Source organism: Seriola aureovittata, chromosome 3 (genome assembly GCF_021018895.1).
Source record: "Seriola aureovittata isolate HTS-2021-v1 ecotype China chromosome 3, ASM2101889v1, whole genome shotgun sequence".
NCBI classification, from domain to species: domain Eukaryota; kingdom Metazoa; phylum Chordata; class Actinopteri; order Carangiformes; family Carangidae; genus Seriola; species Seriola aureovittata.
Genome location: NC_079366.1, coordinates 17,978,017 through 18,001,616, shown reverse-complemented (window position 1 = coordinate 18,001,616; position 23,600 = coordinate 17,978,017). Strand labels below are relative to the sequence as shown.

Genomic DNA, 23,600 nt, shown 5'->3' with positions numbered 1-23,600 from the left:
GTGATCCGCTCAGTGCTCACATCTTCAAAAACATAAGACAGGCAGTATATGTGCGTATGTGTTTATTCATCGACAACTTTGAAGACAATCCACATCAAAGCCAGTGTATATGTTTTTGTAAGGCTGTGTATGTTTTTTTTAAGACTCTCTTTAGTGACTACTTGAAGCAATGCTCATACTGAATTTATATTGTTTTATATCAAGTTTCGAAAAATCAGCTGAATTTTCTGAAAAAAATCATAGTAACATTATGAAATAACATGTATTTCACTTATATCAGGCAGCTTTTCTTCACCATGTCTTTATTTCTTCTTGTACATGTGCTTGGTTGCATTTCTCCCACCCACCCCCCACCCCCACCCTCGCTCTTTCTCCTGCTCACGGGTCGGTTACTCTGCCGATAAAGAGTGGCACGTTGGCCTGGTCACTCCACAGCAGCAGGATGAAGGGCCGCAAGGCAGAGAAGGAAGGGAAGGTGCGAGAGAACGACATAGTGGTGACAGCGCCAGCCTCTACTCCTTGTTCGTTTAGTGTGAGGAAGGCCCTGTGTCTGACATCGTCCAAGACCAGCATGTTGTCAGTGTTGATGCCACACAGGTTGGGCTCCTCGAAGAGGGACGACAGTCCTGTTTTGGGAAAGAGAGAGAAAGCAGGAAGGAAAGCAAAGTAAGTGGATTACATACAGTGGAATCGAGCAGATGGGGAGACATATTTCACAAATGTCTTGTGGCTGCTAGACAAAGTTATACATGAGCTGAAAGCATGGGTGGTATTGAGTATGTGGTAATAAGCAGAACTTGAGTCTGACAGACGGAACAGCACATGAAAGACGAACAAACCTAATTTCTTGATAAGTATGTTCATGTCTGGCTGGTCATCCAGCTTGATTTGGGGCAGAGTAACCTCGATATAGTGAGGAACTGTTGTTTTCATTCCCTCTATCATTTGATGCACAGCTGTGTCTGTCATCCTCTCCTCCACCTGCTGCAGGTCAGTCACTTTGTTGGAGCGAGGTAGCAGGATGTAGAGACTGCTGTCACCTGTAAGAGGAAACTTCGCTACCTGTTGGCAAAGTAAAAAAAAAAAAAATACAAAAAACAGATGTTTTCAAAGTCTGTCCAGATCTCTGATACCTTTATAATGTAAAAAATATTGATGACGTAACTTGAAAAAAGTCCATATTAATGGATTCATTCACTCAATTATGTGTCTCGATTTGGAGGATAAGCACGCTTTAAATTTTGGAACTACAGTCTCCATAATGCTTTGGGAGCTGCAAACAGGAAAGATAATCCGCCATGGAGAGTACAGTTAGCTGTGAGCCACAACTAGAGCTTCATTTTTTAGCTCATATTTGTTTATATTTGGAAAATTGGTAGCATTAAAAGTATGCTGAATCAGCCATTAGCTGTTGTATATAGTATGTAAATGGGTGGGTTACAGTTAGATGTGTGTTAGTGTGTTTGTTACCTGTGCCTTTAGCTCAACCACATACGTCATAACCGCCATGTATTTAGGGTGATAGAGGAGAGGCACCTTTACCAGATCACCATCCAGTTTTGTGAAAAGACCCTTCTTTGGTTTCAGATTAAACTTGACCTTCCATTGACCTGACACACACACATACGCACAGTTTATTAGTTTCCACTATACACGCAAATACTCACATTTGTGCGCACACACTTTACTGACCATTGAAGGAGACAGCGTTGAGCAGGATCATTTGTGTACTGGGTGAAACTGATTCAACCAACTGGGTGATTTTATTTTGGGTTTTATTTGCCACCCAGCTGTTGATCATCCGTGTGTTGTCCTCACTGTTTTCCAGCAGCCTGGTGGGCTCCGCTTCATAGAATTGAATGGACTGGTTAGCAAAGGACTCGGCCAGATTCATTTCTAAGGAAAAGAACAAAGAAACTATGATGAGCTACAGAGATAAAAATCCATTTAGTTTTTGTATGCGCTCAGAATCTCTGCATCTTTATCTCTGATTGCATTTCTCTTCACAGAGTGGCCATTTTGTGCACTTCACACTGTGATAGCAGTACAGTACGTGGGTTATAGTAGATCTGAGAAGCCAGCTGCAAGGAGCCAGCCAGCTTCTCTCTCAGCTTCTTCATCTGGAAGTGAACGCAGTGGAAGTCATGAGGCACACAGACTGCCCTCTCAATGGCTTTGCGAGTGGTATCCCTTGCCCCTGAAAGTATCACAACAAAGAAGAGACAATATAAAATGGAGATAATATAGAAAGACACATACTTTAGAGTGGTAAAGAAAGCTGCAAGGTTTAAAATAAGTAGAAGAAAAGCTACTGTGACATTTAACAGTGAGAAAAGTTTTATGTAAATTCCAAGTTATATAGACATTTTCTTGTCCACAGAAAACAAAGGGATTATGTTGCTTTTTAGACCAAAGAATCTTAAAGGCCAAGGCTGGCGTCATTCTATATGTTTCTTTCTGTCAACAAATGCTATGAAGCAACCAAAATGAATAATTTGGTTGTACATCTCACAATATCCTCTAGCTCCCGCAGCCTGTCTGGGGCACTCAGCTGCACGCCTACAGTATTTGTTCCTACTTGAGATCTGAATATATGAAAACAAAAAATTTTATATAAACAAAAAATAAATTAGATATTTGCATTTTTTAAATTGTAAAATTGTGTTTTTGTTGGGAACTATCTTCAGCGTAGATAGTGTATATGGGATCAACTTATCAACTTGGCATCACTTTACTTGTAATGAGGAAACAGATCATACACTGAGACTGTGTGGTTCAATGATGTGTTTTTAAAATATTTTTGGACATGAATGGAGCTCTTTGGCGTAGAGGGCATTAGACACACAGGCAATACTTTAACAATTCATTGATGGTTTTTAGTTTTTTCATGGGATTTGTTGATAATAAAAAATGTGGAATATCACCAGACTTATAATAATAATAATAATATTTAAGAATAATTAAGAGTTGTTAAATTGATTAAAGCAAATAAGGGACTTGCTTCCCTTTTCATACCTAGCAACAAATGGGAGAGTGCCGCATTGATGCTGATGGGAGAAATGAGCAAGTTGCCAGAAGGATATGACCCTCTGAGGTAAGAATAGAGCTTCATGGAAAACTCTGTCATGGACTCTTGCAGCATGGGTTCCCCTGTGCGACTGTTCTCGTCCTGGCACGGCTCCCATGCTCTGGGGAACTTCTCGCAGGAGAAAGGAGGTTTGGTAGGAACAACTAAAAGAGAGTTAAGCAAACGGTTAAAAATGCACATAACTGTTTTACCTTCTTTTTAAAACAATACCTCAACATGGTCAGAAATGAGCTTTTACTGTACGTTAAGGCTCTTTGCTATTAAAATGAATACTCAAGCTTGGTTGTTTTGACATTTACTGTAAGAATTAATGGTTACAAATTGCATGGACTGTGCAGTATCATTGCAGCATATAGAAAAGGTTGCCAAACCTACCTTCAACAATAATGTATATGGTGCTGAGCCTCTCCCCATCTGCAGATTCACAATGGTAAATTCCAGCATCCTCCATGATAGTGTCTTTGATAAGGATGGTCTGATCATTGTCAAGTGGATAAAGCAGGCTTAGTCTCGTTGTATCATCTGTATCGTCTTCAGGATTCAGCTGTGTCCTCCCGACAGGGTCCGTCTTTTTGAACCAGAGTGCATTGGCCATGACTTGGCTGCTGGGTGGGAAGTGGCATGGGAGGTGCACATCTGAGCCTCGGTTTACCTTGATGGTAATGTCAAGTAATGCTGTAGAGAGAAACACAAATAAGTCAACCTCTTTTGATTACAAGCTTTTTCTTGGTTCTTTCACATGTCAATTTAAATCAAAACCAAATAAACAATGCATGAATGTAAGATAAAGATAGGTGCGTATCTCACCAACAACTGAGATGTTGTATGTCTTTATTATCTCCGTATTGCTCTCCTTCACCAAACACGCATACTCGCCCTCGTTGGCAGGAATTACAGGGGATATAGACAGATACAAGCCATCCTTTTTAACTCTAACTGAGTCAGGTGGCTCCTCACTTACATCCTTACCTGTATTAAGAAAAAGATCACACGGTATAAATATATAAGTGTATACTTTTGCAACACAGTGAGAACAGTGATGATAGAAATATAACAAGACCATTGAATATCCAGGTGATGGTGGATCCAGCGGAGTCAGGTTGGGGTGAGAAACATGGCAGCTCCAGGGTGGAACCAGATATCACCCTGAGATTTGAGCATGATGAAAACTGAACAGAAACAAAGTGTCAAATATCTGATACAAAGGTGATGAATCAAAGAGTCAAGAAGGCTGAGGTTTAAGCACTTTTGTCATCTATTCAATATGGAAGATATTGGTGAACATTCTTCTTTACCTCAAAAATGAGCTGCAGCAAGAGGCAAAGTATGGCCTGCAGTCTCATCTGCAGCAGAGGACAGAGCAGAGGGAGTAAAATGAGATTAGCAAGTTGATGGAGTTGTTTTGCAAGTGAAGATTTCAAAATGATTATGGCATCAAGCCGGAAGAAAGATCAATATATGGCGCAACCTGTGAAACATAGTGATATTCCCCACCATTAAAACCTTTCAAAATTAGAGCACATATCTCTGACTTCTACTTTCAATAAAAAACACCTTAGACAGAGATCAATCCCGTCCAAGCTTCAGGAGGTAAATTATTGTTGTTTATAACAGTATAGCATAATATAATGTAATAATATTTCTTCAGTTCAGCGATTAAACAACAAAGTCAAAGTCAAAGTCAGAAAAACATTAAATAACTCACATCTCTTCAATTTCCAAATGTATCCAAATTCAGTAACGGCACTAGTTTTTACCAGTAATGTTTCTGCCACATCAAACCACTGTTCACTCGTTCTCCCTCTGACTGTCTGCTCCCGTAAACTGTAACCAACAATGACTAATCTGTGTTTGTTGGTTTAGAGATGTTTGTGTTTGCATAATGCAGGTCTTCTGACTTTCTGGAAACCACATGATTTCACATGTTGGCAACAAATACAAAGTGGGATGATTTATATTCCTGTGATTACTTTGCTGTCATTTCATGTATTTATGCAATGCAACGATATATTATTGTATTACTTAGGATATCAGTGCTTAAATCCAGGTTATATCAGTTATAGCTACTCAATCTTGACAAGTGGAACATAGTTATGAGTTGCTGGGGGTGGATTAGCAGTTTCACTCATTTTTGGCTCATTTTCAGTTTGCATAATAAAATGTTTTTGCCTGAAGTGTTTACATAATTTGATTTTGCCAAAGGTTGCACAGGATAATAAACACAGACATGAACATAGTGGAAGGAAAACACAAGCTGAGTTTTTGCTAATTGGCAGAAAACAGTGTTGTCACATGTATGACATGATGTATAATTAAATTTCAAAGTTATGGAGTTAAAGTGACAAAAGTGAAGTGTTTTTATGGAAACATTAAATGAATTTGTGCTTTATTTTCTTCAGTTTTTTATTTATATTTTCGAGTGTATTGGCCTTATCGTGATCCCACATTGGAGGTTTACCAGTAAGTATAATTTTTTTGCCCACTGTTGTCACTGCTTTCATTTTGTTCTTAATGTTTCAGAGGGAAACCTTTACTCCATCTTCTCTCATGTAAATTCTAGCAAAAAATCTAATATTCTTCTGTATATAATATATATTATCAAATTCTACATTTAAAAAATTGTTAATACATTAATAAAAATAAACCCTCATGTGTTGTCAACTACTCCTCATATAATTTTAATAAATAATATTTGATTTTTATTGATAAGGTCAATAAATCTCTTATTCACCACTATGAGTTTGCCTTTCTCTCATATATTCAGTACATGACAAGCAGAGGTGGAAAAAGAGTTAAATAAAAGTACAATGTAAAAAATACTCCATACCAAGCAAATCCTGCATTCAAGATCCAGTTTAACAAAAACACATTTGCAAAATGTACTTAAAGTACCAAAAAAACCCTCCTTATTATATAGTCCTATTATAAAGCCCCAAGCCTCCAATGTACAAGTCGAACATTTAGACATCAAGATATATAACAAGTGGTGCGAGGTATGGAAGAGTGCAAGTTACTTTAAATACATACAGGTCACTATCTGAAATTAACTTTTTTAACAAAGTATTGTATTTTGCAAACATATCATAGTTTATTTTAGTTTAAAATCTGAAAACTGACTATATGTGTTAGATAAATTTAAATAGTACAATATTAGTAGTAATTAGCCTACAGCAATTGATCATCATCTATCACGATCTACCGGATCATCATACTGTAGTGTTGGCCAGTTGGGTTAAATATGCTTATCATTATTAAACTATTGTTAACAGGTGAATTAGAGTTTGGGTGACTTTTTCTTATGTAAGTTAGTGGGTCGATCGAAAACTCGACCTTCGATTGAACGGGCTGACTCCGGGGGAGATCTTTGGGCGTAATCAGTCGTGTGCAATCGAGAGCCGGGAGTTAAAAAAAAAAAAGAGAAAGGAAGAGGTCCGAAACTTTTTCAGAGCCTTTCTTTGCATTCAAGAACAAAACAAACCGTAGTAGGAAAGCTTCCTATAAAATTGTCACAGAGTGTTCAAACATGTGACCCGTCTCTAAGCAACGTGGTGTCGAGTTTCGCCTCGCTGGAGAAAAGAGTTACTCAAGACAGTAAGTTTTCCTCCTGGTCATCTGATCGACTAGCGGAAATAGCACAAACAATGGCAGAGAGCAACAACAGAGCCAGTTACCCGCTTGTTCATTTTAGCCAACTTTGGTCCCAATCCGCTCAGTTGTGTCGGCCAAGTTCAGGCAGTTTTGCAGGTATTTTCCGACTTAATGGTATACTCGTTTTTTTTGTTGTTTTTTTTTTTGCTATTTTCAGAGTGGTTAACTGTATTACATTGGTGATAATGAGCTCACACCTTATACGTGCTTTAATCCATTTGAAGAGGAAGCAGCAACAAAAATTAAACGTCGATAATCCAACTTTTTACTTTATACTCAATAATTCCACTTATTTTGTTTTGCAAGGCAGGAAACTGTAGCTGGCTGCAGTGTAGCAGAATAGTTCATGTAGAAAATTAATAAATGATATCAATCAATCAATAAATGATACCATGAGATGTTTCTCTTTCATAGCTTTGACTGCAGGCATTGTGAGCAACATTGATTTTTCCTCTTTGCCCACAGTGAGCATCAAGCCACAGGACCTCAGGGTGTAAGAGGCGATCACCATGGCAACGCAGTTTAGTATTGATGATGCCTTTGTGTTGGAGGGAGATGAGGAGGGAGCTGTGTCAGACGGAGAGACAGAGGGATGGAGGGGCAGAGACAAGGACAGAGAAGCAGGCGAGATGACATTTGGTCCTCTATCTTTCTCTAAACCTCAGACTCATCCCTCTCCCGCTGCGGCCGGCTCCCCTGAACACAGTAACCTGAAGTATCAGGTACACATGCACCTTCTGTGTGTACAAACATGAAGCTAAAAGTTGTTTACTTGAAAATGCAACTCTTTTATCATCTGCCATTTCTTTAGAATCTGGAAAATGAAGATGCTTTAGGGAACAATGGCAATTCCTCTTTCAATAACTTCTTCAAAATCAGGTAGGTCTTACAACTATAACTATTGATGTGATATTGTTTTTTTTCTTCCTTTGCCTTCATGTGGTTTAAGTGTGAGATAAAGTCTGTTTCTGCTCTCTCCACAGTGACCCAGCAACTCTGTCTTACTGCAGCTCTCAGTGGTCCTTCAGCACCTTGAGTTCTGTCACGCAGCTTTCTGCACACTGCTGCGGGTGAGTTCAAACAACTGATACACACATACACACACTCACAAACAGAATCAACAACAAACACAGTTACCTTAAGAAAAATGTGTTGCTCAGGTGGGTGTCCCATCCGCTGGTGAAGAAAAACAGAAGAGTTGTTCTGGCTTCATTCCTTCTCCTCATCACTGGAGTTGGTGAGTCTTTAGCACAAGTGTTACTCACTCATCAAATATAAAATATCCAGCCAGAATATTCTGATGTGATTATATGACTTTTTCCTTCTTTCTTTCTTCTGCTGCTGTTCTTGTCATGTTTTCCTAGATTTTCTTTCTTACTTGACGACAGTAATAATGTCTGGCTGTAATGGCTCTCACCCTTTAAAACTCCTTTGTATGAGCTGCTCAAAATGTAGATGGTTTAGTAATTGGATGAAACTCATAAAATTACAGTTAATCGGCTACAATCTAAAATGAATATTTGAAAAGCACAGAAACTCTTATATGATAAAAGGGCACTTTATATGAAGCTCTAGATGTGCCCCATTATTTTGACATAAACATACCGCTTCAGATAGTTTTCCAATTTATTACCAGGTAGTTTGTTCAGTGTTGTGTCAGTCAGTGACATGCCTGGCCCTTCACTCACTGAACTTTGTCCCCTTGTTTATCCTCTGTGTACAACTAATTCTTGCCAGAGTTAACAAAACTAATGAAAAAAGAAGTGTGAAATACTTTATAGATATATACCCAGTGGGGTCCAAAATTCTGAGACCATTCTCCCATTCATGGTCTACTGTATATACTGATGCTACTGTATTGTTTCTTTTTAGCTCTTATTTTCACAGGTGTTGTCATACAGCTGAATCCAAATGCAGGTAAGAAAGACAAATTTATTTGATTTCTGTGTACAGAAATGACACAATCGATCTGTTAGTCCATATCCAAGAGAATTAGTCTAAAAAGTATTTAAAGAGAACACGCTGTCGTATGAGCTGACAAGTAGCAAAAGAAACATTTTACTGACAAATTGAAGTTGTTACCAAATCATAAAGAAATAAACATTCTTCAACAAAATACTGACTCTTAAAGAAAAGGAATAAATTGAGAAAAGAATTCTCTATTTAATTATACAAATTTACAAATGACATATAATGAATATGTCTTTGTCTTTCTGTGTATTTAAATGCTTGTAATTCAGAACTTTACAGTTTTAGAGTCTATGAATGTTGATTTTGCACAGAAACATATTGTAGCTTGGCGGCTCTCTGAGTAATCTTGTCTTTAAATTGTCCCTGTGCCACCATGACACTGGGTTGGTGGTGAAGAAGCACCCGTTTTTAAAGGCCAAAGTTCTTTAGATGACATAGCACACTGTTTCCCAACCCTGCACTCAAGGTCAATCTGTTCCATTTGTCTACTTTTACAACTGGTGCTAAGAAATAGAGCTGGAGAAACAAAAACATGTAGGACTGGTGGGCCTGTGGGTTGTAGATGAGGATCATGATTTTTGATTATTCAGAAGATGGCAAAAGTTGAAAATGAAATGACTTGTATGGCGTGTAATTGCACATGTTGTTGATGTTGCCAACACCCAACCTATACTATACAAGTAGTATTACTTAATAACTGTCAGTGAACTCTTCGGACAACTAAATTGCAGTTTGCAACAATGCCTGGAATGAGTAATTGTATTTGTAGGATTAACTTCAATGTTTTGAAAGAAAGAAAGAAATTACTGTACAGTAATTACTGTAAGGACATTTTCCAAGTCACAGCATAGTTGACTTTGTTACCATTACACAGGGCTAGGCTAGTTGTTTCCCCCGTTTCCAGTGTTTATGCTAAGACAAGCAAATCTTCCGATGGCTGTAGCTTCACATTTACTGTACAGACTTGAGATTGGTATCGATCTCCTCATGTAACTCCCGGCAGGAAAGTAAAAAATATATTTCCAAAAATGTTGAATTGTTCCTTTAATGTATTGTTGCACTGATTAGTATTGGTGAGTGTGTCTTTAACTAATGAAACTGTCATTACAGGGGTTTCGAGTGCTATTTTCTTTGTTCCCGGATTTCTTCTGTTCATCCCTGGAGGTAAATTGATCATTTACTTCTTAGAACTTCTTTTGCATGCCTTTTGGCTGCACCAATAAACACATGCTTTGTTTTGACATTAACAGTTTAATTCCCTGTATGTCCTTCAGTGTACCATGTGATATACATCAGCTGTGCTGTCCGCGGAAGAAGAGGCTTCAAATTGTTCTACTTACCTTATTTTGAAAAATGACATTTTATGACACACTACATTTCTCTATTTGTTATCTTAAAATGAATTGTATTTTGTCACTTGTAACAAAAATATATTGTCACGTTTCACATTCTTTTTTCTTGTCATTGTAATGACCACTACTAATTTAACCACTCAGTACCTTGAGTATGTTTCCACTACATGAACTGACATTGTTGTACGTGTACATGAAAAAGAAGGAGATTGGTCTTGCCTGTGTTTTCTATGTGTGAATAATGACTGTGAAATTACAATAAAACTTTTGTATATTTTATTTTTTTGAGTTGGGTTAGTTTTCCAATCAAACTTTTCTCAGTGTGCCTAGCTACAAACAATGTGGTGAAGTCAAACCTGCAGCTCAGCCCAGTGAGTAGTTCAAGTGAGGAAAAATCTATCACAATTTATGTGTTAAAGAACTGAAAAGTTGCCTCCATGAACTGGACTAAAATCCTGTACTGCAGATCTTAGAGTGGATTGTCCTTATACAGTCACCTTTTTAACAGAAGTGCATTCACTTACTGTTGTTTTGGATGTAAACTTATATTTGAATTCAAGAAGCAAGAGGTATAACAAGTGTTTGTGTACTGGGCTTTCAGTTGTTTTATGAGTTTGCCATGGCTACATAGTTTGGTAAGTGGTTACCAGGAAAGAAAAAAAAGTGGTTTTAGAAAACAGATTAAAATTAAACTGGTGCGACTTGTGCACCAGTTCCATGCACACCTTCCAGCCAATCAGAAACATATGGAGGTAGATTTCTTTCAATATTATTTGTGTGAACAGATGAACAGTCCATGCGTAAATGTGTAATCTGTAAATAAAAAACACCTTCTACAAGTATGAAAAATAATTTTGCTAATTCACAAAAATATCTTGCAAATGTAAAATGGATTTGCAGATACACAAACAAATTCCACAAATAAAAAAAATATCTGTGAATACATTCAATTAATTTACAAATAAATGAAAAGCATTTATGAATATTTTCATTTAACATTTACAACTTTCAAAAAGCATTCGTGGATCGCAGTTTTATGCTTGTCGATTTCAATTTTAAAGACACTTTAGAGTTTTGAAACAAACTTTCCACGAGTTTATATGTTATAAACTTATATCTTCATATATCCAGAGGATGTATATATGTCATAATAATATGTCTTCTTATAAATGACACACAGTAACATCACTCTTGATATAGGGACAAATATGTTATATATATATGACAGTTTACTGAGGCATAAATAGTTATAGTATAATAAGGCATAATAAATCATAGTATAATGAGGTATTAGGGTCACCAATTAAACTAATGTGCATGTCTCTGGACTGCAGGCCCTCAATGTGAGGCAACCATTGTAATACCGTGCCACCCCATGACAAACTCATAGTGTAGTAACGCAAAAAAAACAAAACATCGTAGTATAGTAAGACATATGAATGTTGTGGTATAATAAGGCATGAAAAGCAATAGTATAGTAAGGCATAAAAAATAATAATATAACAAGGTATAAAATAGTCATAAAAACATCATGAGGCATAAAACGTCATAAATACGTCATTGTATATTAAGGCATAGAAATATAAGAACATATTATGGTGAGGCATAAAACGTCATGTAGACATCATAGTACAGTGAAGCATAAAACATCATATAAAAGCATAAAAATGTCAAAAACCATCATTGTATAGCAAGGCATTAAACGTGATAAGACATCATAGTATGGTAAGGCATGAAACAACAAAAAACGTCATACTATAGAAAGTCATGAAAATGTCAAAAAACTACACATTATAGCAAAGCATAAAACTTCATAGTATAGTATGATATGAAATGTCAAAAAACGTGATAGTATAATAAGGCATAAGAATGTCGAATAATGTCATAGTATAGCAAGGCATAAAACGTCATAAAAGGTCAAAGTATATTAAGGCATAAAATGTAACAGAAAAAACATCATAATATAGTAAGGAATAATACTCTTTGTTTACTAAGGCATACAGTATCATAAAAGCGTATCAATATACTAAACTATAAAACGTCATAGATTATTAAGGCATAAAATTGTAATGCTATAATACGACTTGAAAACATAAATAAGGCAGATAATGTCAAAAAAACATCATAGTATACTAAGGCATTAAGGGTTATAAAAACGTCATAGTATGGTAAGGCATAAAACGTCAAAAAACATCAGAGTATATTGAGGCACACAACATAAAAAAAAACATCATAGTATATTGAGGCATAAAAGATCATAAAAACATCATAGTATGATAAGGCATAAAAGGTCATAAAAACGTCATAGTATGGTAAGGAATAAAACGACATAATATAGTAAGGCATAAAAATACCAAAAAAAGTCATAGTATAATATGGCATAAAAATGTTAGAAAACGTCTAGTATAGTATGGCATAAAACGTAAAAAAAAAAATCATAATATATTAACGCATAAAAGGTCATAAAAACGTCATAGCAATGCAAGGAATACAAAGAAATAGTATAGTATAAAAATGCCAAAAAGTCATAGTATATTAAGGCATAAAATTGTCATAGTTTAGTGAAGTATGAAGCATCAAAAAAAATCATAGTATAGTATGGCATAAAAATTTGAAAAAGGTCATATTATAGTATTGCATAAAATGTCAAAAAACATTATAGTATATTAAGGCATAAAAGGTCTTAAAAATCTCATTGTATGGTAAGACATAAGACGACATAGTATAGTACGGCATAAAAATGCCAAGAAAAGTCATACTATAGTGTGGCATAAAACATAAAAAAGAAATCATGGTATATTATGGCAGAAAAGGTCATAAAAATGTCATAGTATGGCAAGGAATACAACGACATAGTGTAGAAAGGTATAAAATTGCCAAGAAATGTCATAGTATAGTATGGCACAAAATGTCAAAAAAAACATCATAGTATAGTATGGCACAAAATGTCAAAAACACATCATAGTATATTATGGTATAAAGGGTCTTTAAAACCTCATAGTATGCTAAGACATAAGACGACATAGTATAGTAAGGCATAAAAATGCAAAAAAAAATCATAGCATATTAAAGCATAAAAGGTCATAAAAACATCATAGTAAGGCAAGGAATACAACAACATAATGTAGAAAGGTATTAAAAAAAATGCCAAGAAACATAGTATAGTATGGCACAAAATGTCAAGAAAACATCATAGTATATTAAGGTATAAAAGGTCTTGAAAACCTCATAGTATGCTAAGACATAAGACGACATAGTATAGTAAGGCATAAAAATGCCAAAAAACGTCATAGTATAGTATGGCATAAAACATCAAAAAAACATCATTGTATATTATGACACAAAAGGTCATAAAAACTTCATAGAATGGTAAGGAATACAAAGACATAGTGTAGAAAGGTATAAGAATGCCAAGAAACGTCATCGTATAGTATGGCACAAAATCTCAAAAAAACATAGTATATTAAGGTATAAAAGGTCTTGAAAACCTCATAGTATGGTAAGACATAAGACGACATAGTATATTAAGGCATAAAAATGCCAAGAAATATCAAACTATAGTATGGCATAAAAATTTTAAAAAATGTCATAGTATAGTATGGCATAAAACATCAAAAAAACATCATAGTATATTAAGGCATAAAAGGTCATATAAATGTCATAGTATGGCAAGGAATACAATGACATAATGTAGAAAGGCATAAAAATGCAGAGAAACATCATAGTATATTAAGGCATAACAGGTCATAAAAATGTCATAGTATGGCAAAGAATACAACAGCATAGTATATTAAGGCATAGAAATATCAAAAAACATCATAGTATAGTATGGCATAAAATGTAAAAAAAACATCATCGTATATTATTGCTTAAAAGGTCATAAAAACATCATAGTATGGCAAGGAATACAACAACATAATGTAGAAAGGTATAAGAAAAAAATGCCAAGGAAAATAGTATAGTATGGCACAAAATGTCAAAAAAACATAGTATATTAAGGTATAAAAGGTCTTGAAAACCTCATAGTATGGTAAGACATAAGACGACATAGTATATTAAGGCATAAAAATGCCAAGAAATATCAAACTATAGTATGGCATAAAAATGTTAAAAAACGTCATGGTATATTATGGCAGAAAAGGTCATAAAAATGTCATAGTATGGCAAGGAATACAACGACGTAGTGTATAAAGGTATAAAAGTGCCAAGAAACGTCATAGTATAGTATGGCACAAAATGTCAAAAAAAACATCATAGTATAGTATGGCATAAAAATGTTAAAAAACGTCATAGTATATTAAGGCATAAAAGGTCATAAATATGTCATACTATGGCAAGGAATACAACGACATAGTGTAGAAAGGCATAAAAATGCAAAAAAAACATCATAGTATAGTATGGCAAAAAATGTCAAAAAAACATCATAGTATAGTATGGCATAAGAATGTTAAAAAACATCATAGCATATTAAGGCATAAAAGGTCATAAAAATTTCATAGTATGGCAAGGAATACAACGACATAGTGTAGAAAGGTATAAAAATGCCAAGAAACGTCATAGTATAGTATGGCACATAATGTCAAAAAAACATCATAGTATAGTATGGCATAAGAATGTTAAAAAACATCATAGCATATTAAGGCATAAAAGGTCATAAAAATTTCATAGTATGGCAAGGAATACAACGACATAGTGTAGAAAGGTATAAAAATGCCAAGAAACGTCATAGTATAGTATGGCACATAATGTCAAAAAAACATCATAGTATAGTATGGCATAAGAATGTTAAAAAATGTCATAGTATATTAAGGCATAAAAGGTCATATAAATGTCATAGTATGGCAAGGAATACAATGACATAGTGTAGAAAGGCATAAAAATGCCAAGAAAAGTCATATATAGTATGGCATAAAAATGTTCAAAAACGTCATAGTAGAGTATGGCACAAAATGTCAAAAACAAATCATAGTATATTATGGTATAAAAGGTCTTAAAAACCTCATAGTATGCTAAGACATAAGACGACATAGTATAGTAAGGCATAAAAATGCCAAGAAAAGTCATACTATAGTATGGCATAAAAATGCCAAAAAACGTCATAGTATAGTATGGCATAAAACGTCAAAAAAACATCATGGTATATTATGGCAGAAAAGGTCATAAAAATGTCATAGTATGGCAAGGAATACAACGACATAGTGTAGAAAGGTATAAAAATGCCAAGAAACGTCATAGTATAGTATGGCACAAAATGTCAAAAAAACATCATAGTATAGTATGGCATAAGAATGTTAAAAAATGTCATAGTATATTAAGGCATAAAAGGTCATATAAATGTCATAGTATGGCAAGGAATACAATGACATAGTGTAGAAAGGCATAAAAATGCAAAAAAAAACCATCATAGTATAGTATGGCACAAAATGTCAAAAACACATCATAGTATATTAAGGCATATAGGTCATATAAATGTCATAGTATGGCAAGGAATACAATGACATAGTGTAGAAAGGCATAAAAATGCCAAGAAAAGTCATATATAGTATGGCATAAAAATGTTCAAAAACGTCATAGTATAGTATGGCACAAAATGTCAAAAACAAATCATAGTATATTATGGTATAAAAGGTCTTAAAAACCTCATAGTATGCTAAGACATAAGACGACATAGTATAGTAAGGCATAAAAATGCCAAGAAAAGTCATACTATAGTATGGCATAAAAATGCCAAAAAACGTCATAGTATAGTATGGCATAAAACGTCAAAAAAACATCATGGTATATTATGGCAGAAAAGGTCATAAAAATGTCATAGTATGGCAAGGAATACAACGACATAGTGTAGAAAGGTATAAAAATGCCAAGAAACGTCATAGTATAGTATGGCACAAAATGTCAAAAAAACATCATAGTATAGTATGGCATAAGAATGTTAAAAAACATCATAGCATATTAAGGCATAAAAGGTCATAAAAATTTCATAGTATGGCAAGGAATACAACGACATAGTGTAGAAAGGTATAAAAATGCCAAGAAACGTCATAGTATAGTATGGCACATAATGTCAAAAAAACATCATAGTATAGTATGGCACATAATGTCAAAAAAACATCATAGTATAGTATGGCATAAGAATGTTAAAAAATGTCATAGTATATTAAGGCATAAAAGGTCATATAAATGTCATAGTATGGCAAGGAATACAATGACATAGTGTAGAAAGGCATAAAAATGCAAAAAAAAAACATCATAGTATAGTATGGCACAAAATGTCAAAAACACATCATAGTATATTAAGGCATATAGGTCATATAAATGTCATAGTATGGCAAGGAATACAATGACATAGAGTAGAAAGGCATAAAAATGCCAAGAAAAGTCATATATAGTATGGCATAAAAATGTTCAAAAACGTCATAGTATAGTATGACACAAAATGTCAAAAACAAATCATAGTATATTATGGTATAAAAGGTCTTAAAAACCTCATAGTATGCTAAGACATAAGACGACATAGTATAGTAAGGCATAAAAATGCCAAGAAAAGTCATACTATAGTATGGCATAAAACGTCAAAAAAACATCATGGTATATTATGGCAGAAAAGGTCATAAAAATGTCATAGTATGGCAAGGAATACAACGACATAGTGTAGAAAGGTATAAAAATGCCAAGAAACGTCATAGTATAGTATGGCACAAAATGTCAAAAAAACATCATAGTATAGTATGGCATAAGAATGTTAAAAAACATCATAGCATATTAAGGCATAAAAGGTCATAAAAATTTCATAGTATGGCAAGGAATACAACGACATAGTGTAGAAAGGTATAAAAATGCCAAGAAACGTCATAGTATAGTATGGCACATAATGTCAAAAAAACATCATAGTATAGTATGGCATAAGAATGTTAAAAAATGTCATAGTATATTAAGGCATAAAAGGTCATAAAAACATCATAGTATATTAAGGCATAAAAGGTCATATAAATGTCATAGTATGGCAAGGAATACAATGACATAGTGTAGAAAGGCATAAAAATGCCAAGAAAAGTCATATATAGTATGGCATAAAAATGTTCAAAAACGTCATAGTATAGTATGGCACAAAATGTCAAAAACACATCATAGTATATTAAGGCATATAGGTCATATAAATGTCATAGTATGGCAAGGAATACAATGACATAGTGTAGAAAGGCATAAAAATGCAAAAAAAAAACATCATAGTATAGTATGGCACAAAATGTCAAAAACACATCATAGTATATTAAGGTATAAAAGGTCTTAAAAACCTCATAGTATGCTAAGACATAAGATGACATAGTATAGTAAGGCATAAAAATGCCAAGAAAAGTCATACTATAGTATGGCATAAAAATGCCAAAAAACGTCATAGTATAGTATGGCATAAAACGTCAAAAAAACATCATGGTATATTATGGCAGAAAAGGTCATAAAAATGTCATAGTATGGCAAGGAATACAACGACATAGTGTAGAAAGGTATAAAAATGCCAGGAAACGTCATAGTGTAGTATGGCACAAAATTTCAAAACAAATCATAGTATATTATGGTATAAAAGGTCTTAAAAACCTCATAGTATGCTAAGACATAAGACGAAATAGTATAGTAAGGCATAAAAATGCCAAGAAAAGTCATACTATAGTATGGCATAAAAATGCCAAGAAAAGTCATACTATAGTATGGCATAAAACGTCAAAAAAACATCATGGTATATTATGGCAGAAAAGGTCATAAAAATGTCATAGTATGGCAAGGAATACAACGACATAGTGTAGAAAGGTATAAAAATGCCAAGAAACGTCATAGTATAGTATGGCACAAAATGTCAAAAAAACATCATAGTATAGTATGGCATAAGAATGTTAAAAAACATCATAGCATATTAAGGCATAAAAGGTCATAAAAATTTCATAGTATGGCAAGGAATACAACGACATAGTGTAGAAAGGTATAAAAATGCCAAGAAACGTCATAGTATAGTATGGCACATAATGTCAAAAAAACATCATAGTATAGTATGGCATAAGAATGTTAAAAAATGTCATAGTATATTAAGGCATAAAAGGTCATATAAATGTCATAGTATGGCAAGGAATACAATGACATAGTGTAGAAAGGCATAAAAATGCAAAAAAAAAACATCATAGTATAGTATGGCACAAAATGTCAAAAACACATCATAGTATATTAAGGCATATAGGTCATATAAATGTCATAGTATGGCAAGGAATACAATGACATAGTGTAGAAAGGCATAAAAATGCCAAGAAAAGTCATATATAGTATGGCATAAAAATGTTCAAAAACGTCATAGTATAGTATGGCACAAAATGTCAAAAAAACATAGTATATTAAGGTATAAAAGGTCTTAAAAACCTCATAGTATGGGAAGGAATACAACGACATAGTGTAGAAAGGTATAAAAATGCCAAGAAACGTCATACTATAGTATGGCATAAAAATGCCAAAAAACGTCATAGTATAGTATGGCATAAAACGTCAAAAAAACATCATGGTATATTATGGCAGAAAAGGTCATAAAAATGTCATAGTATGGCAAGGAATACAACGACATAGTGTAGAAAGGTATAAAAATGCCAAGAAACGTCATAGTATAGTATGGCACAAAATGTCAAAAAAACATCATAGTATAGTATGGCATAAGAATGTTAAAAAACATCATAGCATATTAAGGCATAAAAGGTCATAAAAATTTCATAGTATGGCAAGGAATACAACGACATAGTGTAGAAAGGTATAAAAATGCCAAGAAACGTCATAGTATAGTATGGCACATAATGTCAAAAAAACATCATAGTATAGTATGGCATAAGAATGTTAAAAAATGTCATAGTATATTAAGGCATAAAAGGTCATATAAATGTCATAGTATGGCAAGGAATACAATGACATAGTGTAGAAAGGCATAAAAATGCAAAAAAAAAACATCATAGTATAGTATGGCACAAAATGTCAAAAACACATCATAGTATATTAAGGTATAAAAGGTCTTAAAAACCTCATAGTATGATAAGACATAAGATGACATAGTATAGTAAGGCATAAAAATGCCAAGAAAAGTCATACTATAGTATGGCATAAAAATGTTAAAAAACGTCATAGTATAGTATGGCATAAAACGTCAAAAAAACATCATGGTATATTATGGCAGAAAAGGTCATAAAAATGTCATAGTATGGCAAGGAATACAACGACATAGTGTAGAAAGGTATAAAAATGCCAGGAAACGTCATAGTATAGTATGGCACAAAATGTCAAAAAAACATCATAGTATAGTATGGCATAAAAATGTTAAAAAAGGTCAAAGTATATTAAGGCATAAAGGTCATATAAATGTCATAGTATGGCAAGGAATACAATGACATAGTGTAGAAAGGCATAAAAATGCCAAAAAAGTCATATATAGTATGGCATAAAAATGCCAAAAAACGTCATAGTATAGTATGGCATAAAACGTCAAAAAAACATCATGGTATATTATGGCAGAAAAGGTCATAAAAATGTAATAGTATGGCAAGGAATACAACGACATAGTGTAGAAAGGTATAAAAATGCCAAGAAACGTCATACTATAGTATGGCACAAAATGTCAAAAAAACATCATAGTATAGTATGGGATAAAAATGTTAAAAAACATCGTAGTATATTAAGGCATCAAAGGTCATAAAAATGTCATAGTATGGCAAGGAATACAACGACAAAGTGTAGAAAGGCATAAAAATGCAAAAACAACATCATAGTATAGTATGGCACAAAATGTCAAAAACACATCATAGTATATTAAGGTATAAAAGGTCTTAAAAACCTCATAGTATGCTAAGACATAAGACGACATAGTATAGTAAGGCATAAAAATGCCAAGAAAAGTTATAGTATAGTATGGCATAAAACGTCAAAAAAACATCATTGTATATTATGGCACAAAAGGTCATAAAAATTTCATAGTATGGCAAGGAATACAACGACATAGTGTAGAAAGGTATAAAAATGCCAAGAAACGTCATAGTATAGTATGGCACAAAATGTCAAAAAAACATCATAGTATAGTATGGCATAAGAATGTTAAAAAATGTCATAGTATATTAAGGCATAAAAGGTCATATAAATGTCATAGTATGGCAAGGAATACAATGACATAGTGTAGAAAGGCATAAAAATGCAAAAAAAACCCATCATAGTATAGTATGGCACAAAATGTCAAAAACACATCATAGTATATTAAGGTATAAAAGGTCTTAAAAACCTCATAGTATGCTAAGACATAAGATGACATAAGTAAGTAAATGCCAAGAAAAGTCATACTATAGTATGGCATAAAAATGCCAAAAAACGTCATAGTATAGTATGGCATAAAACGTCAAAAAAACATCATGGTATATTATGGCAGAAAAGGTCATAAAAATGTAATAGTATGGCAAGGAATACAACGACATAGTGTAGAAAGGTATAAAAATGCCAAGAAACGTCATAGTATAGTATGGCATAAAACATCAAAAACACATCATAGTATATTAAGGCATAAAAGGTCATATATATGTCATAGTATGGCAAGGAATACAATGACATAATGTAGAAAGGCAGAAAAATGCAGAAAAACATCATAGCATATTAAGGCATAAAAGGTCATAAAAATTTCATAGTATGGCAAGGAATACAACGACATAGTGTAGAAAGGTATAAAAATGCCAAGAAACGTCATAGTATAGTATGGCACAAAATGTAAAAAAAACATCATAGTATAGTATAGCACAAAATGTAAAAAAAACATCATAGTATAGTAAGGCATAAGAATGTCAAAAAACGTCATAGTATATTAAGGCATAAAAGGTCATATAAATGTCATAGTATGGCAAGGAATATAATGACATAGTGTAGAAAGGCATAAAAATGCAAAAAAAAATCATAGCATATCAAGGCATAAAAGGTCATAAAAATTTCATAGTATGGCAAGGAATACAACAACATAGTATATTATGGCATAGAAATGTCAAAAAACATCATAGTATAGTATGGCATAAAACGTAAAAAAAACATCATGTTATATTATGGCATAAAAGGTCATAAAAACATCATAGTATGGCAAAGAATACAATGTCAAAAAAACATCATAGTATATTAAGGTATAAAAGGTCTTAAAAACCTCATAGTATGCTAAGATATAATACAACATAGTATAGTAAGGCATAAAAATGCCAAGAAAAGTCATACTATAGTATGGCATAAAAATGCCAAAAAACGTCATAGTATAGTATGGCATAAAACGTCAAAAAAACATCATGGTATATTATGGCAGAAAAGGTCATAAAAATGTCATAGTATGGCAAGGAATACAACGACATAATGTAGAAAGGCATAAAAAATGAAAAAAAACATCATAGCATATTACGGCATAAAAGGCCATAAACACATCATAGTATGGCAAGGAATACAACGACATAGTGTAGAAAGGTATAAAAAAAATGCCAAGAAACATAGTATAGTATGGCACAAAATGTCAAAAAAAGATCATAGTACATTAAGGTATAAAAGGTCTTAAAAACCTCATAGTATGGTAAGACATAAGACGACATAGTATATTAAGGCATAAAAATGCCAAGAAATGTCATAGTATAGTATGGCATAAAACATCAAAAAAACATCATAGCATATTAAGGCATAAAAGGTCATAAAAATGTCATAGTATGGCAAGGAATACAACGACATAGTATATTAAGGCATAGAAATGTCAAAAAACATCATAGTATAGTATGGCATAAAACGTAAAAAAAACATCATGGTATATTATGGCATAAAAGGTCATAAAAACATCATAGTATGGCAAGGAATACAACGACATAGTGTAGAAAGGTATAAAAATGCCAAGAAACGTCATAGTATAGTATGGCACAAAATGTAAAAAAAACATCATAGTATAGTATGGCATAAAAATGTTAAAAAACGTCATAGTATATTAAGGCATAAAAGGTCATATAAATGTCATAGTATGGCAAGGAATACAATGACATAGTGTAGAAAGGCATAAAAATGCAAAAAAAAAATCATAGTATAGTATGGCACAAAATGTCAAAAAAACATCATGGTATATTATGGCAGAAAAGGTCATAAAAATGTCATAGTATGGTAAGGAATACAACGACATAGTGTAGAAAGGTATAAAAATGCCAAGAAACGTCATAGTATAGTATGGCACAAAATGTCAAAAAAACGTCATAGTATATTAAGGTATAAAAGGTCTTAAAAACCTCATAGTATGCTAAGACATAAGACGACATAGTATATTAAGGCATAAAAATGCCAAGAAATGTCATACTATAGTATGGCATAAAAATGTTAAAAAATGTCATAGTATAGTATGGCATAAAACATCAAAAAAACATCATAGTATATTAAGGCATAAAAGGTCATATAAATGTCGTAGTATGGCAAGGAATACAACGACATAGTGTAGAAAGGTATAAAAAAAATTCCAAGAAACATAGTATAGTATGGCACAAAATGTCAAAAAAACATCATTTTTATGGCATAAAAATACCTCCTTTATTCCTTTCTCTATAAAGTGCATGGACTCTCTTCATTCGACCTCAGTCTGAAGTTCCACTCTGGTGGGACTGTAGCCTGATCTTTTGCATAGATGGTATTAAAAGACACAAAGACAACTTGATCATTTTGTCAACTTTTTATTTTGAGATTTCCATCACAATAGTAAGACAGAACACCATTAAATCATCATTGTATAGTAAGGCATAAAATGACATAGTCTAGTATGGTACAAAAATGCCAAAAAATCATCACAGTATATTAAGCCATAAAAGGTCATAAAAACATCATAATATGGTAAGGAATAAAACGTCATAGTATAATAAGGCATAAAAATGCCAAAAAACCTCATAGTAACGTAAGGCATAAAAAAATGTCAAAAAAACATCATAGTATATTAAGGCATAAAAGGTCCAAATGCCAAGAAATGTCACAGTATAGTGTGGCAAAAAAAAAAGAAAAAAAAAGTCATAGTATAGTATGGCATAAAAGGTCATAAAAACGTCATAGTATAGTATGGCATAAAAGGTCATAAAAACGTCATAGTATATTATGGCATAAAAGGTCATAAAAACGTCATAGTATGGTAAGACATAAGATGAAATAGTATAGTTAGGCATAAAATGTCTTAAAACATAAGACATAAAAAGTATTTACAGATAATCTGTGGAATTTGTTTGTGTAGCTTTAAATCTGTTTTATATTTGCAAGATATTTTTGTGAATTTGAAAATTCAACATTTTTTGTATTTGTGGTATGTATTTGTTTCATATTTACAGATTACACATTTACGCCCAGATTGTCGACCTGTTCACACAAATAATATTTAAACAAATCTACCTCCATAGCAGAGGTGGAAAAAGTACAAAAATTTTGTATTCAAGTAAAAGTACCAATACTTTGATGAAATATTACTCAAGTAGAAGTAAAAGTACTCATCTGAAAATGTACTCAAG

At 33.2% G+C, this 23,600-nt stretch overlaps 2 protein-coding genes across 3 annotated transcripts; one reads left to right on the top strand and one right to left on the bottom strand.

Annotated features, from left to right (window-relative positions):
- Positions 1-47: 47 nt before the first annotated feature.
- On the bottom strand, positions 48-4,932 carry serping1 (serpin peptidase inhibitor, clade G (C1 inhibitor), member 1). The gene is made up of 11 exons (XM_056372491.1): positions 4,794-4,932; positions 4,384-4,431; positions 4,149-4,257; positions 3,896-4,057; positions 3,464-3,763; positions 3,016-3,231; positions 2,054-2,197; positions 1,693-1,896; positions 1,471-1,610; positions 840-1,062; positions 48-626 (listed from the first exon to the last, which is right to left on the bottom strand). The coding sequence occupies exons 2-11, from the start codon at positions 4,429-4,431 to the stop codon at positions 379-381; spliced, it is 1,794 nt and encodes a 597-aa protein (XP_056228466.1). The 5' UTR covers positions 4,794-4,932; the 3' UTR covers positions 48-378.
- A 1,541-nt stretch (positions 4,933-6,473) lies between these two features.
- Positions 6,474-10,338, top strand: tmem134 (transmembrane protein 134). Of its 2 annotated transcripts, none has more exons than XM_056368161.1 (8): positions 6,474-6,679; positions 7,202-7,458; positions 7,548-7,615; positions 7,720-7,806; positions 7,897-7,973; positions 8,609-8,653; positions 9,818-9,871; positions 9,982-10,338. In XM_056368161.1, exons 2-8 carry the CDS (start codon positions 7,246-7,248, stop codon positions 10,062-10,064), a joined length of 627 nt encoding a protein of 208 aa, XP_056224136.1. In that variant the 5' UTR covers positions 6,474-6,679; positions 7,202-7,245; the 3' UTR covers positions 10,065-10,338. The 2 variants fall into 2 exon arrangements, with proteins under 2 accessions (XP_056224136.1, XP_056224146.1); XM_056368171.1 differs by lacking the exon at positions 6,474-6,679 and adding an exon at positions 6,686-6,832.
- The last annotated feature ends 13,262 nt before the right edge of the window (positions 10,339-23,600 follow it).